Source organism: Zea mays, chromosome 4, assembly GCF_902167145.1.
Source record: "Zea mays cultivar B73 chromosome 4, Zm-B73-REFERENCE-NAM-5.0, whole genome shotgun sequence".
NCBI classification, from domain to species: domain Eukaryota; kingdom Viridiplantae; phylum Streptophyta; class Magnoliopsida; order Poales; family Poaceae; genus Zea; species Zea mays.
Window position 1 is genome coordinate 170,250,472 of NC_050099.1, and position 22,511 is coordinate 170,272,982.

A 22,511-nucleotide genomic window follows, 5' to 3' on the forward strand; every position below is an offset into this window, starting at 1 on the left:
TCTTTACCTACATCTTCTTATCTAAAATGATTCTGAGTTATGTTCAGTTTCTTTTCTGCCTGAAGCTATAGCTTTAAAATATGTCTTAACTAATAGCAATGAAGTTTTTTGTCACGAAGCAAAAGGAGGTCATATATGTTTTGAAGTATGCTAGTATGATGTTGATACATATTGGGGCGAATGTCTCTGCCGAAGGTCCTCAAAATTAATTAATACTGACAGTTTTTCATAATTTGTCTCATGAGTAATTAACATATGTTTGTCCAAAAATGAAGACCAACATGTTTGCTGCTGCTTCAAAAGAAATGACAATTATGTCCCCAACAATTCTTATAGATGTATGTATAGGTTTTGAGACTATGATAGTAATTTTGCATTGAGTTGTATATTGAGTTGTCCATATAAATAGGTGAACAATGCTCATGCACAGACCGAACATGATTTCACGGCATGCCGCCTAGCTCCACCTACGAAGCTAAGTTTACCTTGCTGGTTGTTGTCTATACTTATGAAGATATAATTGTATTCATTTACAATAAGAAGATAATACAAAGAGCACAGCTATGAAGATTTCTTTTGTGTATTTATGTGTTCTTTATTTCATTATGATTTCAATCTCAATAACCTTCTCAACAATTTATGTTCAAAGCTGAAGATAAATTGAAGGGGAGAAGGTCCCTTGTTTTTAATTGTTATCTCGCATTGATGTCTTTCAAGAATCAAAACGAGTGACCAACAATACACCCATCCATGGTCTTAAAAGTTCTATGATTGCTTCCTGTACACATTCTAGATCATCTTTATTGAGACCACACTTAAATTGTGGCCATCATTAAAAAAAGGCGCCTATCCTATAGGTTCACGATTTTTTTATTAATTATGCTTGAACTGAGTTTTAGTGTTTAAGAAGAGATGCCAAGCTACTAGTGATCGACTACCAAGTGATCTCAAGCAACTGGGAGTGCATGGTCGTAGTGAAATCTTCATCACCACGATACCTTCACCTCTCTTTATTATTCCACTTTTACCTGCTCACCACTTTTCAACTCTGATCAACCCAACTCCTTATGATTTGATCAGGAAGAAGAGCCCCTTGCCAGTTTGGTAAAGGAGATCATGGGAGGTAGGAGGATTTTTTTATCACGAATACGTATCTAGAGGAAGAAGTTTCATTCGAGAACACCGACGTCACTGTTTTTGAAATTGACATTTCTTTTAGAATACCTCTTCGAATAGATATCTTTTAAGGAGTGATCTCATCAAGATTAGAGTAGGCATTAGTAACTGTCATACATGACCACGAACTGGGAATACGCTTTGCCATAAAGAGTGTGAATGGTTGTCATGACAAGGCATCATTTTACTACATCGTTTTACCTTGTGTATGTGTTACATCTCTAGATTAATAAAAAACACTAGTTCTTTTCTAATATTCTATTTATATTGCATGCTTTAACATGTTATTAGTACTGTGTTTCTCTATGCACTTGCTCGAAAGAGAGGCACGGGCCATTCCATAGGAGATAATGCCAGGCGACGAAAGGATTTTGTGTCGATTTGTTGCTTGTTCTACATGAGGACATCAGCACTGACATCGCCAAATTATGATGTATTGCTGCTTATCACGCCCAATTAGCGAAGTCGACTCGACAGTTTAGCCAAGTTAGGCTAGGTGGGCAAGGATTTCCAACTGGTTCTCAAGTCCATGAGCGCTTGTTCCGATTCAGAGAAAATGAAAATAATATATACAAACTCAATAATAGTTCTTTGCATCAAACATCAATCAATTCGATTAGGTTCTGAATGCTTCAGGTGGGCCTCGATTCAGCCAACTTCTTGTTGCATCAGAAGTTGTACTTTCTACTTTTTAAGTACTCTAGCCTAGTGGATAATTTGTATGTGAACGTTTGGATGGGGATTGGATAGGGAAATAAAAACGGGTTGAGACAAAAGGAGGGGCATGAGATGGATGTAGTCTTTATTTATCTATCCCTATTTTCAACTCAATTATCCAAACATGGAATCAAATGATCCCACCCTTATTTCCCACTTCCTAAATTGAAGGCCATGTTGACTTGGAAAAAATTGGGCATAATCTGTTGTTAAGCTCTGCCACTGTATTGAAAGAAAATAAGTTCCCTAGAAATATCAAAAGTGGATCACATTTTGAATAAAATGAATGCAACTAAAAGGGGCAACAAAAAAGGCTTAAACACGTTATCAGAATACATGGAACAAGCTTTTGACAATAAATATTATCTACTGGTGGCAACAAGTCGTTTTACAATATATGTAAAACGATACATAATATGCTAACAGAAAAGTAGATAGACCCACACAGCATACAATTGTTTGTGCATAACACAGCTAGGTTAGCCAGGACCAACTTTGGGGATATCATAGTGCTCGCTGAGGTTAGCCAGGTATTGGTTGAAGTCCTGCATGCGGTCCTTGTACGACTTGTTTGCGACTTTGGCCATCTTCTTCATGTCGATCTTCTGCTTCTGTTCCATGTAGCGGCGCTCTGCTCGTGTGAGATGGTCATAGTCAGAATGTTGGTTCTTTTCGTCTTCATTCTTATCAGATTCAGTTTGAGACGACTCCTTACGCTGGTACTTCTTCTTCTTTTTCTTTACTCCACCATCCTTCACGTCCAGTGCTTTACCCTTCAGCTGCAGCCGTCCTCCAACGACGTTTTGGTATTCCAACATCTTGATGTAACAAAGAAAATTAGTAAAATTATAGAGAGACTGCTAGATACCGCTGTTGAGCACGAGAGATGGAACCGCGGAATTTGTAAAGAGACTGCCGAACCAAACGGCATTGCGCAAGAAATATATATTACCAAGGCAAACGGGATTGCATCATTCAGAGAGTCCGTGTCCGTGTCCGTGTCCGATCTCCTGTTCCACGCGGTGTCCGTGTTCGTGTCCGTGTCCGAGTCCGAGCTCCTGTCCAAGCGGTTTTTGGCCGTTGAGCAGAGCACTCACCGCTGGGTCGTGGCGCGGCCCATCCTCGCGCGGTGCTGCCGTGCAAGGGCAGGTTCTCTCCTGCGGGCTGCGGTGTTGTGCGCTGACGTCGGCGCAGCCGTGCAGTCATGCTGCGGCGGTCGCCAAACTCGTCGTCCCTACGTCTCGCCCCTCACTCATCGCCTCCTCTTCCCTCTCCAAAAAATCTGCGACCGGTCTTCTCACAGTGCTCGGTCGTCGTGCCATGGCACATGATTAGCTTCAAACGAACTCTGCTAACCTCAAACGGCTGCTACAGTGATTGCACGTAGCGCATTAGTGCCTTGTTGATCACCTGAACTGGCAAGTCAAGGGATTGATCAACTTCTACCGCTTCTTAATTTTCATGCTTCCTCATTTAGAAACCAGACCATCGGCATCCTGGCATCGAGTATTGAAGAACCTTCATCCTTTGGTCGATTATTTGCAGTTGGATGTGCCTGTGGTCGCGGTGGATGGCGACTGGGTGGTACACAGGCGTTTTAGAGCGGGCCGCCGGGACGTCGAGGTCCGCGGGCGTGGCCGGCTTGTGGCAATGATAGACGACGGGTTCGGCAAAGTGAGCCGCGCCCGTCGACGGGCACGAGTCAGTGGGTTTTGAGGGAGTGGCACGCCCGCGGCGGTGGTAGACGAGAGTGGGGTCGGCGAAGCGAGCCACGCTCGTCGGTGGGCCGCGCATTGCCTGGGAGGTGTCGACGAGATCGTGCGTGGCGTAGGCGTGGTCGACGGGGCTGCACATGGCGCGAGAGGAATCGACGGGACCGCGCATGGCGCGGGAGGAGTCGACGGGGCCGCGCGTGGCGCAAGTAGTGTCGACGGGGTTGCACGTGGTGCTGGTATGGTCGACGAGGCCGCGTGTGGCGCAGGCAGGGTCAATGGGGCCGCACGTGAGATGGGAAGAGGCGCGAGCAGAGGCATCGAGGCTGCACGTGGTGCAGGCAACGACGCAAGGTGGGGCGCCTGGGGTGGAGGGGTAATCGGATTAGACTCGAGAAGGGAGTCAAGATCGGTAGGTGGGGAGGAGCCAGCAAGGGGAAACACATCTTCATCGAAGACGACGTGACGAGAGATGATGATGCGGTGTGAGGCGTGGTCAAGACAACGATACCCCTTGTGGTCTGGGAAGTAGCCAAGGAAGAGGCATCGAGTGGAGCGAGGAGATAGCTTACAAGCAGCGATGGCAGAATTGTTAGGATAGCAGGCACAACTGAACACGCGAAGGTGGTCGTAGGAGGGGTTGTGCCATATAGGGCGAAGTGGGGAGTAGGGTGGCTCACTGCCTTCGAGGGAAGACGGTTGAGGAGGTGTGTGGCGGTGTGTAGGGCCTCTACCCAGTAGCTGGCAGGGAGAGACGCATTTAAGAGAAGTTAGCAGATCATATTGGTGGTGGTGTGAATCATGCGTTCGGCCCAACCGTTCTAGGCATAGGTGTAGGGGCCCAAGATACGCACCTGGACACCGTTGGTGACAAAGAAAGAACGAGAGGCATGATTGTCGAACTCGCGGCCATTGTCACACTTTAGGGCACGGACCGAGCGATGGAAATGGGTGGATACCTAGTCGAAGAAGTGTGTGAGGGTGGTGAACGTGTCGGACTTCAACTGAAGAGGAAAAACCCACAAAAAATGGAAAAAATTCATCCAAAATCACCAAATAGTATTTATAACTAGAAAGCCTGGTCCAGAGATCACAATGAACCAGGTCAAAAGCCTGCTCAGCCCGAGAAGTAGTAAATGGGAGACGAGTATGTTGGCCTAAGTGACAAGCTTGACAGAGGCCCTCAAAATGTCCCCTACTATTTGAAGGATCTAAACTACTGTTAAGCTTGATCATGGTGTCAGGTCCTGGGTGGCCAAGACGATGATGCCAAGTGATGGAGGAGGTGGTGGAGACCAAGGCGGGAGGTGGAGACGCGCCAGTGGTGGAAGGCCGGAACGTGTAGAGGGGCTCAGTGCTGTCACAGCTCGCGAGAGGGTTCCTGGTGGCCAGATCCTTCACAGAAAAACCAGAGGGGTCAAATTCAATGTAACAAGAATTGTTGGTGGTGAACCAACGAACAGAAAGGAGATTATAGGTGATGTGTGGGGCTATGAGAACGTCGTTGAGATAGAACGACCCAGGTGACCCACATAATGGAACCGTTTCCAATGACGATTGAGGTGGGATGGGAGGTAGGAGGGGAGTGGGAGCGAGATAGTGTGCCTGCAGTGGGGGTGGTGTGGTAGGAGGCACCAGAGTTGACCACCCAGTCGGAGGGGGTGGGGTCATCGCCATGGTGCTGAAATTGGCGGCGAGGAAGGCGGGGTCCCATCCTCCAGCCAGCGGAGACTAAGGCGTCGAGGTGGTGGTCCCCGGGGCGGGAGATGTGGCGTGGCCAGAGTTGTCAGCGGTACACCGAAGGGAAGCGCAGTCAGGAGGACCGACACCGGAGGAAGGGAGGCACTCGAGGCTTGACCTAACCACATGGAGACGTTGAACACTAAGGTACGGTTGGCGACGAGCTCGTCGAGGTCAAGGAGAGAGTCTGTGTAACATCCCAATTTTCAACCCAGGTTTGAAACCCTAATCTAACCCCCCCTCCTTATTATCTATCCCAAATCTCCCCTAGGTCTTCCCATCATATGCATACACTTTGATTGAATATGAACACCTCACTTAGATTTTATTTTCCAGCACCTAGATTATCTAGTAAATTAATTGTTCAAAAGAAAAGGGTATAAAAATGGATATATAATTTGGGAAAATAAAAAGAAAAAGAGAAACCCTTCTCTCCCCCTAGCTGGGCCAAATCCAACCCATGCCGCGGCCGCTCCCCCCCCCCCTCGCGCCCTCGACTCCCCCTTTCGGCCCATCTCCGGCCTGCCTCCGCACGCGCGCCAGCCCGCCCTGAGCTCTCCCTTTCTCTCGCTGACGAGCCATCCCCACCCGCCAGCCGCTCTCACCATCGCTCTCTCGCGCGCTCACTCCCGCTGGCAGACCGGCCCCACCGGTCAGCCGCCTCGTCGTCCTCCCCACGTATGGCTCGTCGCGGTCACCTCCGACCATCGTCCCCTCCATCGCCCCGTCCCCTCGCCCATCACCTCGCCGCACAGAGAAGTTTGGCACCGCCCCGTCCTCGCCGCTTGACCGCGTCCTTGCCCGGTACCGCCCCGCCGTGCGGTCTCGTCGTCGCCGCTGTGCGGCATTAAATTCTGGCGCTGTGCACCTCACCGGCGTCCGCCGAGCTCCACCGCTCCCCTCCACTCGGGCGCCTATAAAAGGGTCGCCCCGAGCACTCCCTTGCCCCGCACCGGCCTCAGCCACCCCTCTTTCCCCTCGCCCGAGCTCAATTCGCGGAAGCGCCGCCGTCTTCTCCCTCTCCGGTAAGCCCTTCCCCCTCTTCTCCCTCCCCCTCTGGTTGTGTAGCAAGCAATTAGCTAGGCCTATCAGCTTTGCCACACCGCCGCGAGTTTGGAACACCGCTCCCCTACCCAAATCCCCGCCCGAAGCTCACCGGCGGCGACTCCCGCCGCGGAGCTCTGCCACCTCCCCGCGGACAGCCCCCTCCCGGCCCCTTCTAGCCAAATTGAGCCCACCCCTAGGTTCGCCAGCCCCTCCTCGTGCTAAGGCGCCTACCCGTTGCCCAAGAACCGGGTCACCGGCGGCGAATCGCCGCCGAGCCCACCGGCGGCCGGGTTCTCCCCGCGGACGGCCGGTTCACCCCGCCGTCGACCGCTGGCGCCGTCCCCCCCCCTTCCGCTCTCTCTATCATGTGGGCCCCGCGGAGATGCCGTCACCCTCGCGCGCCCGCGCCGTCTTCCGCCTTGGGCCGCAACTGGGCCGGCGCACTCGCGCTGCGCCTGGCTGGGCCAGAATCCCCCCACGGCCCACCAGAGCTGAAACCCTTTTTCTTTTTCCTTTTTTTCAGCCTTTTCTCCTTTAATTAGTACTCCTCAATATTTTATGCACCAAAAATTATCAAAAATAATTTATAAAGTCACATGTAATAATAATGTTAGAAAATGACACACTACAATTAGTAAACCACTGTTGATGTATTGTTTTATTGCCTGTTTTACTAGAAGAAGCGGGGACAAGAGATGGCAACGGGTAAAAACCCGCTAGGTATTACTTGCCCAAACCCATACCCGCGAAGAAAATATACACCCGCTAAAAAACCCATACCCATGACGAGTATAAAATTTTGCCCAAACCCATACCCGTGCGGGTTTCGGGTACCCAACGGGTTTCCCATACCCACTAACATCAGCATAAAAAATAATTCATCATGTAAATAACAATCAATACATTAATAAGCTAGGATAAAAGGAACAAGTGATAACTAATTTTAGCTTAAAATTTGTTACATGAAGTTTATTTCAATTAGAACATATTCAATTAATAATATTATGACACATATTTATAAGGAATGATGATTTTAAGGCAGGTTTTAAAAACCCATGGGTTTGCGGGTATGGGTAGTGGAAGAACAAACCCATGCCCACGTACCTGTTGGGTTTCCATTTGAACCCATTAACAAACCCATGGGTAGAGAAATTGACCCAAACCCATACCCTAATAGAGCAAAAACCCACCGGGTTTCGGGTAGCGGGTACCCATTGCCATCTCTAGCGGGGACCGTTGATCCGGAACCCGTAACCCCGGAAGAAGGGCCGGAGCCCGATCTCCCGGAGGTAGACCTTTTGTGCCAGGAAAGCTTCGACGAAGGCAAGTCCATCCTTCCCTTGATGCATAAATTACCTATTCTTTCTACCACTACCTAGGCCAGGATTTCAGGGTGGGATATTTGCATTGTGAGTAGAGAGATAGCCCGCATTAACATATATCTTTTGGACACGAAATGTGGATTGGGAGAAAGGGCAATATGTTTCTTTAAATAAGGTTTCTTTTAAAAAGGGATGTGCGATGAAGGGTATTCACCCTCATCACCTTGGGAGTGGGATGATCAGGGACTCCCTGGTTTAGGGGAGGGCCTAAGGTGTTGGCTCAGCTGGTTTAGGCGTGAGCAGAAGGATTGTCCCCTCATATAAGGACCGGTTTGTCATCTTTCACTACCTGTACTCATAAATAGTACAACCACTTGAGACTGTGTGGGCAGTCACTCAATCCGAACTCGTACGGTCCGACCCCAAGGTTATGAAGATTGGGGAGCACCGGGAGGATAAGGAGGGGGAATGTTTTGTCCGGTTTGGACATGGCGGTGGCCTGACTCCTTCCAGTATAACAGTTAAGGTTAGGACGTGCGAGGAAAGAAAGAGATCTGGCATTCGGGTCCCACGATGGTGAGATCGCAGAAACCGGACTAGTGGGTAAAGTGTACCCCTCTGCGCAGAGTTGAAACCTATTCGAATAGTCCGTGTCCACTGGTATGGACGAGTCTGGTGTGGTATGACAATTAAAGATTTTTACAACCTCCGTGAACAAGGAAATGTGTGTGTAAGTGCGTACTGAAAAAGAAAACAAGGCCACGAGAGCGGGAAGCTCAGTGGTGGTTGAGTACTTTGTTACTTTTAAGTCTTTTGGAAAACCTCACATCAACTGCCTTTCTCTAAGAAAATGAAGAGTGACTTCAACTCCACCAAATAAAGCATGTATGATGTAGGTCTCTTTCTCTTTACGGGAGCGGGGTGGGCTTGCGGAATACCTAGTGTATTCACCCAGATTTATTTATGTTTTTCAGCAGCCGAAGACTTCTTTTCTGCTATGCTTGATTGAGAGGGCTGTGTCTGCACCCAGTACTGCCTGTGGCTTGGGCTAGTACACTTTCTACTGCGCTTTATATTCTGGCTCTCTCGAGCTTGTACCCCGGTATTGTAATAACTTTTATTTAAACTTTGTACTATTTGAAGTAAGGAATGTGGTTACTAGCCTCCTGGGACTAGTAATTGTTTCACATTTGAGTCCCAAGGGATCGGGACGCTTCAGTCTGCCATGCCCTTCATCTAGCAACACTACTCTCCCACGAGAGATGCCCCTAAGCGAACAGGTGGAACTGAGCATCGAGGTGGAGCGCCCAAGCCCCACGCCTTGCGAGCGGTGTCCACCTGGTCGCGGACGATGTCCTGTATCTCGACGGTGATGGTGTCGTTGAGCCACGAGAGTACCATGCTGTCCATCTAGGCCCACGAGGGAGACAACGGGATCCGTATCCATACACGTACCCACCGGGTATCCGCTATTCGGTGGATACCCGTTACCCGCCCGCCCACTACAATTTTAGCATTCAACACTAAACAACAATTTTATCACATTTCAAAATAATTATCATTCCAGCAGCATCAAATGATAATTTCAGCACCAAACAATATGTCATGGATAAAAATTGAAAAAAATGAGAATTAATGATAATATATTAAATCCGAATGGCCCACATGTGAGATATCCATTGGGTAACGGGTATGGATACTGGATATCCATACCCGCGAAAAAATTATCCGTGGATACCTTATTATATCCATAACCGTACTTGCGGATACCAAATTCCACCATACCCATATCCAATAGATAATTATCCACGGTCATTTACCCATACCCGTACCCATTGCCATCCCTACACATGACACAGTTGAGCAACACACGGAGAGGCTAAGTGGTGCAGAGCATAACATAGAAGTGATTTGTGCTGTCAGTAGCCTGCCCTCTCCTGTCATGGACATGGCATAGTCCTTGGGGGGTCTCTGCCGGTGTCATATTCTTCCCCTTGCCCAGTGGCTTCTGGTTCTGCCCGTCGTTCTCGTCGAAGCTATCGCTGTCGGTCTGCTCTAGTGTGGGTTTTCGGTTTAGGTTCCCCTCGCCTCCCTCCGCCTTGCACCTCTTGGCACCCAGATACATCTGGTCCCCTACCTTGGCATACAGATCTCTGCTCCCCTACCTAAATGAACATCGGCATGACGAAATTTTAGTGATGTCAGACATGGGGTAGGAGCAAGGTCATGGACAGCAGGCCAGTAATTCGAGGTCGAGCAAAGACAAAGCTCACACACCTGGTCAGTAAACTCCTAGGCTTATCACCTTGTCATCGTGGCATTGACATCCTTAATCGTGGATGCCAGGTCCGACACCTATGAAGCCACCTGGGAGTGGACAAACTCGGCGCAGTTGGCGATGGGCACCGACGGAGGCAGCCCGAAGAGGCCGGCGAAGCGGTGCCCCTGAAGCTGGACAGCCGCGTTGCGTGCACCATGAACCCTGGCTGCATAATGTAACCGAGTTATTATCGAAGAAGCGAGGAGAGACACAGTGGGGTGAGCAGCAGCACTGTCATTCTCGTCGTTTCCTTCACCTTGTACCATGTCACTTTGTCGAACGCAGATAAGGCGGTTGCTTTTTCTCAACATGGAGAAAGTGATGCCTGGGTTCTAGAATAATCCAGTAACACACATGACCGAATCGTCCATTCCTGCTACAGGAAAGAAAATGTGAAGCATCTTTGGCCATTGGAACGTGATCTTGCGGCCGGGAAAAAGATCCAAGCGCCGCCTTCCCTCCCACAGCTATAGAGCCAAACGCGCTCGGCCTCTGGAAGCATCGCGACGTCGACGTGTGGAGTTGCCGAGAGGCTATACATGATAATGTCCACTCGGTGTTCATCGTTTGGGTGCCAAAAAATAGCAAAGTCAGAATTCTATCATTTTTAGCTCGTGCTTTGTATTGTTATGTAGTATTAGGACTCTAAAACTATCTCAAAGGGAACAATACTATGAAATGGTTCTGGGGCTCTGAACATATAGCGATGAATGGACAAAGTGGTTGCTGTGCACAACCATAGCTGCTTGCCTTACTTATGATGTAGATTATTTCTCTGTACCATTGGGGGTTAGTATGCTGATGCTTTCTCCGAGCTCATTGTGTTTTTTGCCTCCAAGTACTCAATAACAGCCCTAACCTCTCATCATCATGGCTAGTTCGTTGGCCATGTTCTGCTTGGTGTCATCAACTGGAATTCTGGATATGCTGCATTTAGTGTATTTGTTTATTATGTTTCCTTTGTATATGAATGCTACAGTGAACCGCATTGGCCAGTGTTCAAAGCACTACTACATTATGCATGAGAAAATGCCTTGTTTTTTTGGTTATGGATAGTGTTTGTGACTTCAGCTCTTGATAGATATACCACATCAACACATATTGTTGCCTTGCTTGTTTAGAGCCTTCTCATTGCATCATGCTTATCCATGATATGTTATCTATCTAACCTGTAGTTTTGCAATATAATGTTTTTTGCTATTTTTGTATCTTCCCTAATGTTTGCGCCTTTTTAGAGAAATGAGGATGATGTGCCCATGGATCGACGACCAAGCCTCTCAAAAAGGTTGCGGGTAAGAGGTTCGGTCGATATCGATAAACTTATCTATTTCTCTTAGTCCCATATTGTGTGAGATACTAAATATATGGAGTGGAAACAACTTATGTGCATGACTCGTCGATCCCCCGCCAAGGAAACTGCTAGTAAGCTTTTCGTAGGTGGATACGATGAAGAGGATGGTGCTGATGCCTACACAGATGGTCCTGCTATACCTTGGTAACTCCACTTACTTCCGAGCCCTTTAGAGATGATATAGCTATTTTTAGCCGGTTGTTTTCCAGCACTGGTTTGACCACGGATCGATGTGTGAACAAATGAATTAGAACACCGCGCTTCAAAAGGGTAAAACTTAAGATTAAAACTAACCACTTAAACAACCATCATTATGATGGCTTCCTCCTGAACTAAGACCATTTTCCCGTCACATGCAATATGCTACAATCATAGGGTTATGTGCAGATTCTTAGAAAACATTGAAGTTGTTATGTTGCCAATAGCATATGCCTACACTTGCATATCTTGTTAATTAATTAGGCTTTACTCTCTCATATGTTCACTGTGTACATACCGGTGATACCTACTGGCAGGTGAACCCTTCTACAGTACACCATAGCTACCTAGAATCATGTTTATCCATCTAGAAGCGTTGTTTTGCTGCTCACTACCTTAGGGTCACCAGGTTTGAATGTTCTTCTTACAATATACTTTTTAAGCTAGAATCAGCTGGTTCAAAACTATGAATTCATTTGATATTGAATAATACTGAATAGTTGTCTATACTCCTAAACATGAATGCGTACAACAATTTTCTTAGGTTAAATCATGTGTTACTCCTATATAGAAAGTACCAATAGTACCAACAGAGCGTATGATGCATTAGAATTAGAACATGTTGTTTTATTCGTAGTGTGCTCATTGCCCTGGTTTAGGTCTTCCACCTCCACAGTCGTGCATGGGATCAGGTTCCTCACTGTTGTTGCTTTCGTTATCCCTACCTCCGAAGACTCTTGAAGTGTCCTAGAGAATCATGACACCATAGCTTCTCATCTGAACAAAAAATATTCTCATCGTGCTCTAAAACACTCCTAACATTACCTCTAAATTGTTAGTTTCCTAGAAGATTTTAGTGGAAGTGTAGTTGGTTCAGCTTGGGAACAAAGATTGAAAAGAGAAGGTAGGTATCACTGGTGGGGACATGTTAAAGTTGTTTAAAAAACTGCACCTGCGCGTCACCAATGATCCTCGAAGATTTTAGTGGAAGTGTAGTTGGTTCAGCTTGGAAAAAAAGTTGAAAAGAGAAGGTAGGTATCACTGGTGGGGACATGTTAAGCTGTTTAAAAAAACTGCACCTGCGTATCACTAATGATCCTCGAACGACATTTATAATTAGTTGATCTTGTTTCCCAAGAACCGCTAAGTCATTTGCCACTGATAAATATGGTCTTGAGGTGAGTGATGGGCTAAATGGCCAGTTCAAATATGCAGATACAGAACACCCTATACACTCTCTAAAATACATGACAAGTACGCTATCAGCGTGCCTTCAACTTCCAGGATCTTCAAAATCGTCAAAACATTCTCCAGTTGCAGAAACTGTTTAGGCTTCTTCTGAATCATAAATTGTGATGCCCTTTTTTCAACTTCGTTTGTCTTATTGTTTGCATAGTGTTATCGCCTAGGGATCTATGCTTCATGCTATAATAATATGTCATACATAAAGGTTTTTTGGTGCTCAGAAGCACACATATGTAAACTTTATAGGTTCATGTGTAGTCTTCAGCTCTTTGTTGTGCATCTCTTATTGAAATGCCTACTTCGAGTTACTTGCCAGTTTATTTTCCAGGAATCAACCAAAAGCAAAAATGTTTATTTTTTTGTGTATCTGACGTGAAGAACTTTTTCCCTTCTGCAGATCCGGTGAAGATGCCATCTAGACAAAAGATAAAAGATCTTTTGCTTTTGTGCTCCTAGAAATTATGCAGTTGATACTCTTTTTATCAACTTCTACCTTCCATCCTGGTTGATGAAACTTTGTGTTTTTGCGTCTGTTAAAACATTGCAGAGGACACGTTGGTCTACTTCTACCTTACCCTCTGTAGTTATGCTTGAATTGTGTACCTGGAGCATGTTGTTGACCCCCTTGACTTTGGGCCTTCAGTGGTAGTATCAGGACCCTAACATATTGGCCGATTTTTTTTTGCATTTTAGCCCCTTGTACAAAAAAATCACGTTTAGACCTCTAAAAAAATATTCTCGTTTTTTGACCCTTTGCTCGGCGCCATGACCAACAGCGTCGAGGTAACACTGATCAGCGCCATAGACCATGGCGCCGATGTATCAACTTCGTTGTCATCTGGTTGCTGCGTTGGCGCTTACATGGCGTGATTTCGGTGTCATAGACCATGGCGCCGTGGTATCAACCACGCTCGTATAGTTGTCCGTTCGTGCTCAGCTGCATAGGAAAGCAGCAATGATGGCTGACTTTCGCTGTTTGTGACATGCACATTGGCGATGGCGTGCATCAGTAGCCCCCTAGGCAATGGACAACAACATGATGTCTTCTGGATGTGCAACCATCATGCGCATTGTCTAGGGGCTGTTGTTGCACGCCATTGTCTATGTAAATGTCACATACAACGAAAGCCGATCATTATTGCTGCTTTCCCATGCAGCTGAACATGAACGAACAGCTATGCGAGCGAGGTTGATACCTCGGCGCCATGATCTATGGCGCCGAGGTCACGCCACGTAAGCGCCAACACAACAACCAAATGCCAACGAGGTTGATACCTCGGCGCCATGTTCTATGGCCCCGATCAGTGTTACCTCGGCGCCGGAGGTCATGGCGCCGAGCAAAGGGTCCAAAAACGAGAACGTTTTTTAGAGGTCTAAACGTGATTTTTTCGTATAAGGGGCTAAAGTACCACACATTCGGACATATCGACAACCAACTATGATGGCTGGTAGACGTGAAACATGACCGGATGTAACATATGGATGGACTGAATTGTTGAACCTTGTATGGAACATATGTTGTTAGGAGCGGATCTAGAATTTTTTACTAATGATGTCATAGTGTAAATAATATATTAAAAAGATTCTAATTTCGTTTCAATGTGTAACCCCATATAATGCAATATTAATATAAAATAACATTATTTAAATAAAGTCAAATATTACCCTCCTAGAAGCATTATGCAGTTGTGATTCTTCATCTTTTGAAGGCTATCAATTATAACATCATCGGGAATTATACTACCATAGCGGGCTCAATAAAACATATGATGCAGTCATTTATATTCATACTTCCTATAAAATATGTCAAGTTAAATTATTAATTGTCTACCACATATGTACAAATTAAGCCAGTAGGGCATAGAAAAAAAAATTAAATACTCAAATACTAAAATATCTACATCTGCCATGATGAACTCAACCAGCAGAGGCCAAACTGGTTAATGTTTGCAACGTGGGTTGTTTAGTTAATTTAGAAGAATTTATATCTGCCTCACTCAGACCACGCATGCATTGTCAGCCATGTTCAGAACATTTTGAATATGCGTTAAGTACTGCAATCCATATTCAAAATAACCGTGCGGTTGCCAGCATGCAGAAGGCAAATTGATCCATAATCAGAAGGCAAATTGATGCGACATGTCGACATGCAGGCTGCACTAACAAGAGGACTGAGGTTCAGCTACATCATGTACTATTGTCATCTACGGTAGGTGCCAACAAATATAATGAGTTTTGTTAAAACTATTGTTGTCCTTGGACAACACTACGCCCAACGTGGCTCCGCCCCTGTATGTTGTGGTTCTACTTTGGTATATGGAAATATGTATGATATCAGTTGTGTTCCTTCCTTGTGTTTGTGAGAATAGACAAACATAACACCGTTGCGCGTATGTCGCAAGAGGTTCCTGAATAGGAGGGCGCACAAAGTGTGCCTCCTGTTCTAGTAATAATAATATAGAGAGATATGTGACCTATGTCATATAATTCACTTTATTTTACCAGAAAATATAGAAGAAAGCAAAAGTTTACATTTCAAGCCTCCAAGGGCTTCACATCTAGATACACAGGTATTAGTCGACCAGACAAATATCATATATGTTTGAGTTGAATCCATTGTCTAGTCATTTTTTTGGCAACGTCTACTACGTTGCATACAAGTTTTTCATGTTTTCGATCAAAATTAGCGGTAGTTATAGACTTGTGGATCCAAATTAAGGCTTAAACCAAATTTCAATCTTAATAACCTTCTCATCGATTTATGTTCAAACTGGAGATAAATAGAAGGGGAGAAGGTCCTTGTTTTTAATTATGTTGTCTCGCTTTGATGTCTTTCAAGAATCAAAACGAGTGACCAACAATACATAGGGGTGGTAATGGATCGTGAACGAAATGCTTCTTCACAAAATAGTAGGGCCCTAAATAAATTTTAGTTCAAAAATGAATAGAACTAGGATACGATCCTAATCCGATTCAATCATTAAATTTTATATTGTAAAATTTGGAGCACATTATCACCCCTAACAATACACCCATCCATGGTCTTAAAAGTTCTATGATTGCTTCTTGTACACATTCTAGATCATCTTTATTGAGATCATACTTAAATTGTGGCCATCATTAAAAAAGGTGCCTATCCTATAGGTTCACATTTTTTCTTAATTATGCTTGAACTGAGATTTAATGTTTAAGAAGAGATGCCAAGCTACTGGTGATCTATTGCCAAGTGATCTCAAGCAACTGGAGTGCATGGCCATGGTGAAATCTTCATCACCACGATACCTCCACATCTCTTTATTATTCCACTTTTACTTGCCCACCACTTTTCAACTCTGATCAACCCAACTCCTTATGATTTGATCAGGAAGAAGAGCCCCTTGCCAGTTTGGTAAAGGAGATCATGGGAGGTAAGAGGATTTCGTTTATCACGAATCTGTATCTAGACGAAGAAGCTCCAATAGACACTAGTACAATTTGGCTCTATACAAGCGGTAGGCTTTTTACATCACAGGCGGTTCGGATAGAAAACCGCCTGGGATGTCCTAGGCTTTCGGACCGCCTGTGCTGTATTAGTATCACAAGCAGTTTTTGTTTCGGACCGCTTGTGGTGCTCGATTCGTTTCACAAATGGTCCGTAATGAGAAAACCGCCTGTGATGCACGATTCGTATCATAGGCAGTTTTTGTTTCGGACCGCTTGTGGTTTGATTACCATATTAATATTTTTCTTTTGAACAAAAAATATGCATTGAGCTTGAATGATTTTATTGATGTAAATACAAAAAAATATGCATTGAGCTTGAATTAATATTTTAATTTTTAACAAAAATATGCAAATACAATTTAAATGCATAGTCGATCATACATGCTAATAAATACAATTTGATTCATACAATTTTTCATGAACTACCATTTTTCTGCATGTATGGCTTTAAGTTCTTATCAATTTTCTTTTCCACACGCTTGATTCTTTCTAGACCGTTAAAGACGAACATCTCTTCATACTTATAGTATTCCTCATCTCCGTCTCCCACATTCTCATCTCCAACAATTTTTTGCTTTCCAGAAATAACTACATGCATCTTCTCATCTGCTGGATCGAGTACATAGAACACTTGTGCAACACATTCGGCGAGAACCCACAGGTCATCTTTATATCCTACTTTCTTTAAGTCTACCAGTGTGAGTCCGTAGTTATCCACTGTCACCCCCACGGGATGTTGTACCCATTGGCACTTAAATAAGGGTATTTTCATGCTTGGGCCATAATCAAGTTCCCATATTTCCTCTATGAATCCAAAATATGTGGTCTTCTGTCCCTGTAGGTCAAAAGCATCGATACGAACACCGCTATTTTGTGCAACACTTTTCATGTCTTTTGATTTAGTGTAGAATGTGTACCCATTGATGTCATATGCTTGCCATGATGTCACAAAACACGATGGCCCAGAAGCCAAATTCTTCATTGTTTTCTCTTCCAAAGAGTCTCCGAATGGGATGTTTTTGTCCATTAACCATTCGCTGAAACGATGTTTGTGCTCTCAATCACTTCTTCTGTAGTGTATCCCTCCATGATTGAACCCTCTGGGTGAGCGCGATTTCGCACATAACCTTTTAATACTCCCAGGTATCGCTCCAACTGAAACATATGATGTAAATATAGTGGCCCTAATATTTTTATCTGATCCATGAGATGTATGATTAGGTGTACTTGCATATCAAAAAATGATGGAGGAAAACACATTTCAAGCTTGCACATAGTCTCGATGATGTATGCCTTTAGATAGTGCAAGTCTTCTAAAGCTATTACTTTTTGTGAAACCACATTGAAAAAGTAACACAAGCGTGTGATGACAACTTTGACATGCTCTGTTTCGAGGGCTCTTACCGCAATTGGGAGGAACACCGTCAACATCACATGGCAGTCATGAGAGTTGTAGCCAAATAGAGACAAGTCCTTCATCCTGACTAGTTTACTGATATTGGATGAGAAACCTGTGGGCACTTTGACCCCACGCAAACATTTGCAAATCTTTGTTCTCTCCTCAACTAATAAGTTGTAGCTAGCTGGGGGGAGGTAAGGCTTCCCTTTGCCACTATCCACTGGATGAAGTTCCGATCTGATTTGAAGATCTACTAGATCATTGCGTGATTTAAGTTCGTCCTTTGTCTTACTCGGCATGCCCAACAAGGTTCCAATGATGCTGTCAAAAACATTCTTTGTTACATGCATCAAATCAATGCTGTGGCAAATTTCTATATCCTTCCAGTATGGGAGGTACTTGAAAAAATTGATTGCTTCTTGAAAGTTGTGTAAGTTGAAGGGTCAGTTCTCTTTCTCTTTTCTACTTTGTTTTTCCCTTTCCGAATACAACATGAATGTTCTTTACAATTTCAAAAACAAGTTTCCCACTATAAGGCTTTGGTGCACCTTCACTTTCCAGTTCATTGTTAAATTCCTCTTTCATCTTTCGGTACTTATGCTGCTTCATCAAGAACCGTCTGTGTCCCATGAACACCAACTTCTTGGATGATTTAAGGTACATGGAAGCAGTTCCATCGACGCACACTACACAACCATTCTTTCCTTTAGTCTTTTGCCCTGATAGTGTGGCGCCACCGGGAGAATCATGGATGGTAACAAATATAATTGCTCTTAAGTTAAAATACTCATGGCAATACTCATCCCATATTCGAACTCCTTCATTCTAGAGCTTTGTCATATCTTCCATTAGAGGTTCTAGGAACACACCAATATCAACACCAGCTGATTTCGGACCTTGAATAAGAATAGTCAACATAATGTACTTTCTTTTGTGACACAGCCATGATGGAAGGTTGTACATCGTTAAAGTCACGGGCCAGGTGCTATGTACACTTCTTTTTTCACTAAATGGATTCATTCCGTCTGTACCCAAAGCAAATCTTACATTTCTGGTTTCTTTGGCAAACTCAGGATACATAAGATCAAAATTTTTCCATTGTGATGCATCAGCAGGGTGTCAAATCTGTTTGTTACTCTGCTTGCGATTTTCAGCATGCCAACGCATAAGCTTAGCCTCCCTAGGATTTGAGAACAAACGTTTCAAGCGATCAATTACTGGAAGATACCACATCACCAAAGCTGGGATCTTTGACTTCTTTTTCCCATCCATGCCATCAAAAGTGTCATCGTCACTTTTAGGTCCAATAGTGGATATCTTGTTTTTATTTTTCTTCGGGAATTTTTTTACACACTCTTGATTGTAGCTCTTCTTGTATCGACTGACATTGCAAACTGGGCATCTTGTCGCGTTCTCAAAATCGCCACGATACAGAATACAATGGTTCGGACAAGCATGAATTTTTTGCACACCCAGAGCTATGGGAGATATAAGCTTCTTTGCTTTATAAGTGCTTGTTGGTAGTTTGTTGGGTTTTGTTAGTAATTGGGACAGAAAATTCAAAAGATCTGTGAAGTTAGTATCAGACCATCCGGCGCTAGCCTTCAACTTAAGAAGTTCTAGAACTGTACGCAGTGTAGTAAACTCTTTGTCACAACCCTTTGATTCATCATATAAAGGTTCTTTTGAGGCACTTTCCAGTCCCTCCATTTTAGATAGCCCCTTCTGTGATCCCACAGAACTCAACATTTCTGGTTCCATATGGCGCAACATCTCTTTGCAATCAAATTCTTGAAAATTTTGATTGGCATCCACAGAATCCACTTTACCTTCCACTTTATCTAAAATTCTGACAACTCTCTCGTCATTACCAGGCACTTCACATGGATCCAACTCACCATGTTATGTCCATATCGTGTAATTGTTTTTAAACCCTCTTTTCAACAGATGTGATTGGATTACTCTTGCATCTCTCCAAGCTACCTTATTACCACAATCGATGCACGGACATAATATCTCCTTACTCTTTCGCAAATTCGCGTGCTTGTTGGCCGCTTCAATAAAGCTTCTCAAATTTCGAATGTACGACGGATGTGGTCTTGGCACATTGTACATCCAACCTCGGTCCATTACCTATCCCTATATTGATTAACATCAATAAAATCATTAATTAATTGAATTCATCCATAAAACATGAAACGAATTGATGTGCATGAAAATGAAACAACATTGCAGCAATAGGTACCTTGAGGTGAGACAACTGTGTTTCTAAAGAATCTTTAAATTAGATCAACTACAAGTCCAAATCTTGGAATTTGTAAGCTTTTCTTCAAATCCGGTCTATATACAAAATTGAGGCAAAAAATCGCATCAAAATGAGAAAGAAAACAAATGGAGATCATATATATGCATAAACTCTTGAAATCAATCAATAAATTCAAAAACAAAACCTTCTCCATGTAGATCTCAAAAAACACTCGTCGCCGCTACAGTGTTGTGACTGTTCTCGGAGATAGGGTTCTGGAACCCGAGGACGACAAACTTTTGCATCCAGAATTGGTAGGCGAAGTTTCGACAAAAATTCAAGAATATGCAGAAAAGAGAAAGAAGGGCGAATTTAAGCCTCGGAGGGAGAATGACATACTAACCGCAGCACTAGGCAATCCTGAACACACTGGACGGGCTCGAGGAATCTCTTCTAAGATTTCCTAGAGAGAGGCGTTTCCAGAGTATGCGGCGTCATATAGGAAACACGAGAAGTCGAAAAGGACCCTTGAAGAGACTATTGATGAAAGAGTACAAAAGGCTATTAATGACGTGATGAAGAAAATGAAGAAAACAGAATGCATATCATGTGAACTCAAGGCAGGCCACATGAGTCCACCTGTAGTCCCTAGCAGCGTAGGATCTATGCAAGACTTCGTATCGAGCACCAAGTACCCTGTAGACGATATTGTTGAGGACAATCCTTGCTTTCTTCATATTCCAATCAATCGATCTGGGACAAAAACAAAACAAGCTGCTACTGGTTTGGTAAAACCAGGACTTGTTAACTACAAGGATAATCCTATCCCACCACACTATGTTGTGGTCCAAGTTCTAGAGATCACAGACAGTGGTTGTGAAGATTGGGAGATAGACTTTCTAGTTGAGGGGATCATAACTTTGCAGGAGGCAATGAACGAGTTGGTCCTTTGGCATCGACGCGACATCAAGTTGGGTGATGAGCCGATCTTAAGCCGTCTATCGCGTCATAAATCACCAACGCTGAATTCAACACCAATGCAACATAAAGATAGTTCGATCATTCCATACCCCATGGTGCAGGAAAATATAGCACCGACCTCCACAAAAACCGTTGAAACAATCATATCACCTCTTGCGAAGGAACTCGACGAGGGGGACGTACACAAAATTGTTCCTCAGAATGTCGACGCAAACATCAAAAAGGAAGCAAAGGTTGACACCAATGTTGAAGGGCCAACTACTTCAAAGAAAATTCATCAGCAAATTGCCACTGACAATGTCAAGAAACCGGCAGAAGCAGTGACACGTTACCTGCAAAAATTGAAGAGAGTTATGACAGATCAATCAAAAGCGGCATCAGCATCTCGTGGAGTACGCACACGGTCCCAAATAGACAATTTCTAAGTATGGGAAGAAGATGGAATGATTCATACTCGAGAATCATTACGTCTTAAAATCAATATCCTGATATACAAGAAGGAAGATGTTCCTCCTAAATTTGTGAATGGGCGGTCGTTCTTGACGATGGTGCAACTTTCTAAGTTGTTGACTCCAGAGATTAGAATGCATGAGTGGTACATGGTGGCTAGCAACAAATACAAACTTGAGGGCTTCACATTTGTTGTGCCAGAAGATGCATTTTGGAGCAAAGATAATATAGATCATGTGCGACATTTATTCTTTGACGATCTGTGGTCGTTGTACCACCGACAAAGGATGGAAACCAACTACTTAACCCTCTTTTGCTTGTAAGTACCTCTAAACTTTCATATTTGTTAGTTTTGTACACACACACATAAACGAGAGTCTAACGATTAACACTTTTTACACGTAGGATGCAATACATGGATGATAAGAAGAAACAACTTAAGACAGGGTTTCTTGACCCGTTGATGATATCCCAAGCTTGCTACAAAGAAGTTGTTCGGAGACATGGAGAAGAATACAAAGACTTGGATGATGATGAATTTGAGAAAGCCGTAAAACAGAATCAGAGAAAGAAAATGAAGGTAATGGCGGCATACATTGGACGAGCCATGTATAATCATGTACAACATGGCAAGGACTTAATAATAGCTCCGCACCACTTTAAGTAAGTTCTCGACATGGTTTTGAACTACAAATTATGACAATCGTGATCTTAACATGTGTTTTCGTCTATGTCTATATAGTAACCACTACATTTGTATCATGATCTTTCCAAAGCATGGTAAAGTCATGGTCTTCGACTCACTGAGAATGGAAAAGGATGCGTATAATGACTTCTTGAAGATTTCAGAGAAGTATGATTATTATTGCATACTTGTACTTATTACAACTTAACAAATGTATTCTTAATCTCACAATGCTATTCTTATATGCAGTGCATACCGTTTTTATTGGAAAGATCTTGGCAGCGAACATCCAGAGGACAAGCCTAATTTGTCAATATCATTATTTCCATATGCTCACAAACAACCTCCGGGTACTGTCCTGTGCGGTTATTATGTATGCGAATGGTGTCGTGTCACCTTTCATTACATGGTCAATCGTGAGGATGTAAGTTCTCTATCAT

The 22,511-nt window shown here is 44.0% G+C and overlaps 1 protein-coding gene across 1 annotated transcript; it reads right to left on the minus strand.

Annotated features, from left to right (window-relative positions):
• Positions 1–2,372: 2,372 nt before the first annotated feature.
• On the minus strand, positions 2,373–2,711 carry LOC103655664 (protein FAM32A-like). Its single transcript, XM_035967394.1, has one exon. The coding sequence runs from the start codon at positions 2,709–2,711 to the stop codon at positions 2,373–2,375; it is 339 nt and encodes a 112-aa protein (XP_035823287.1).
• Between the last annotated feature and the right edge of the window lie 19,800 nt (positions 2,712–22,511).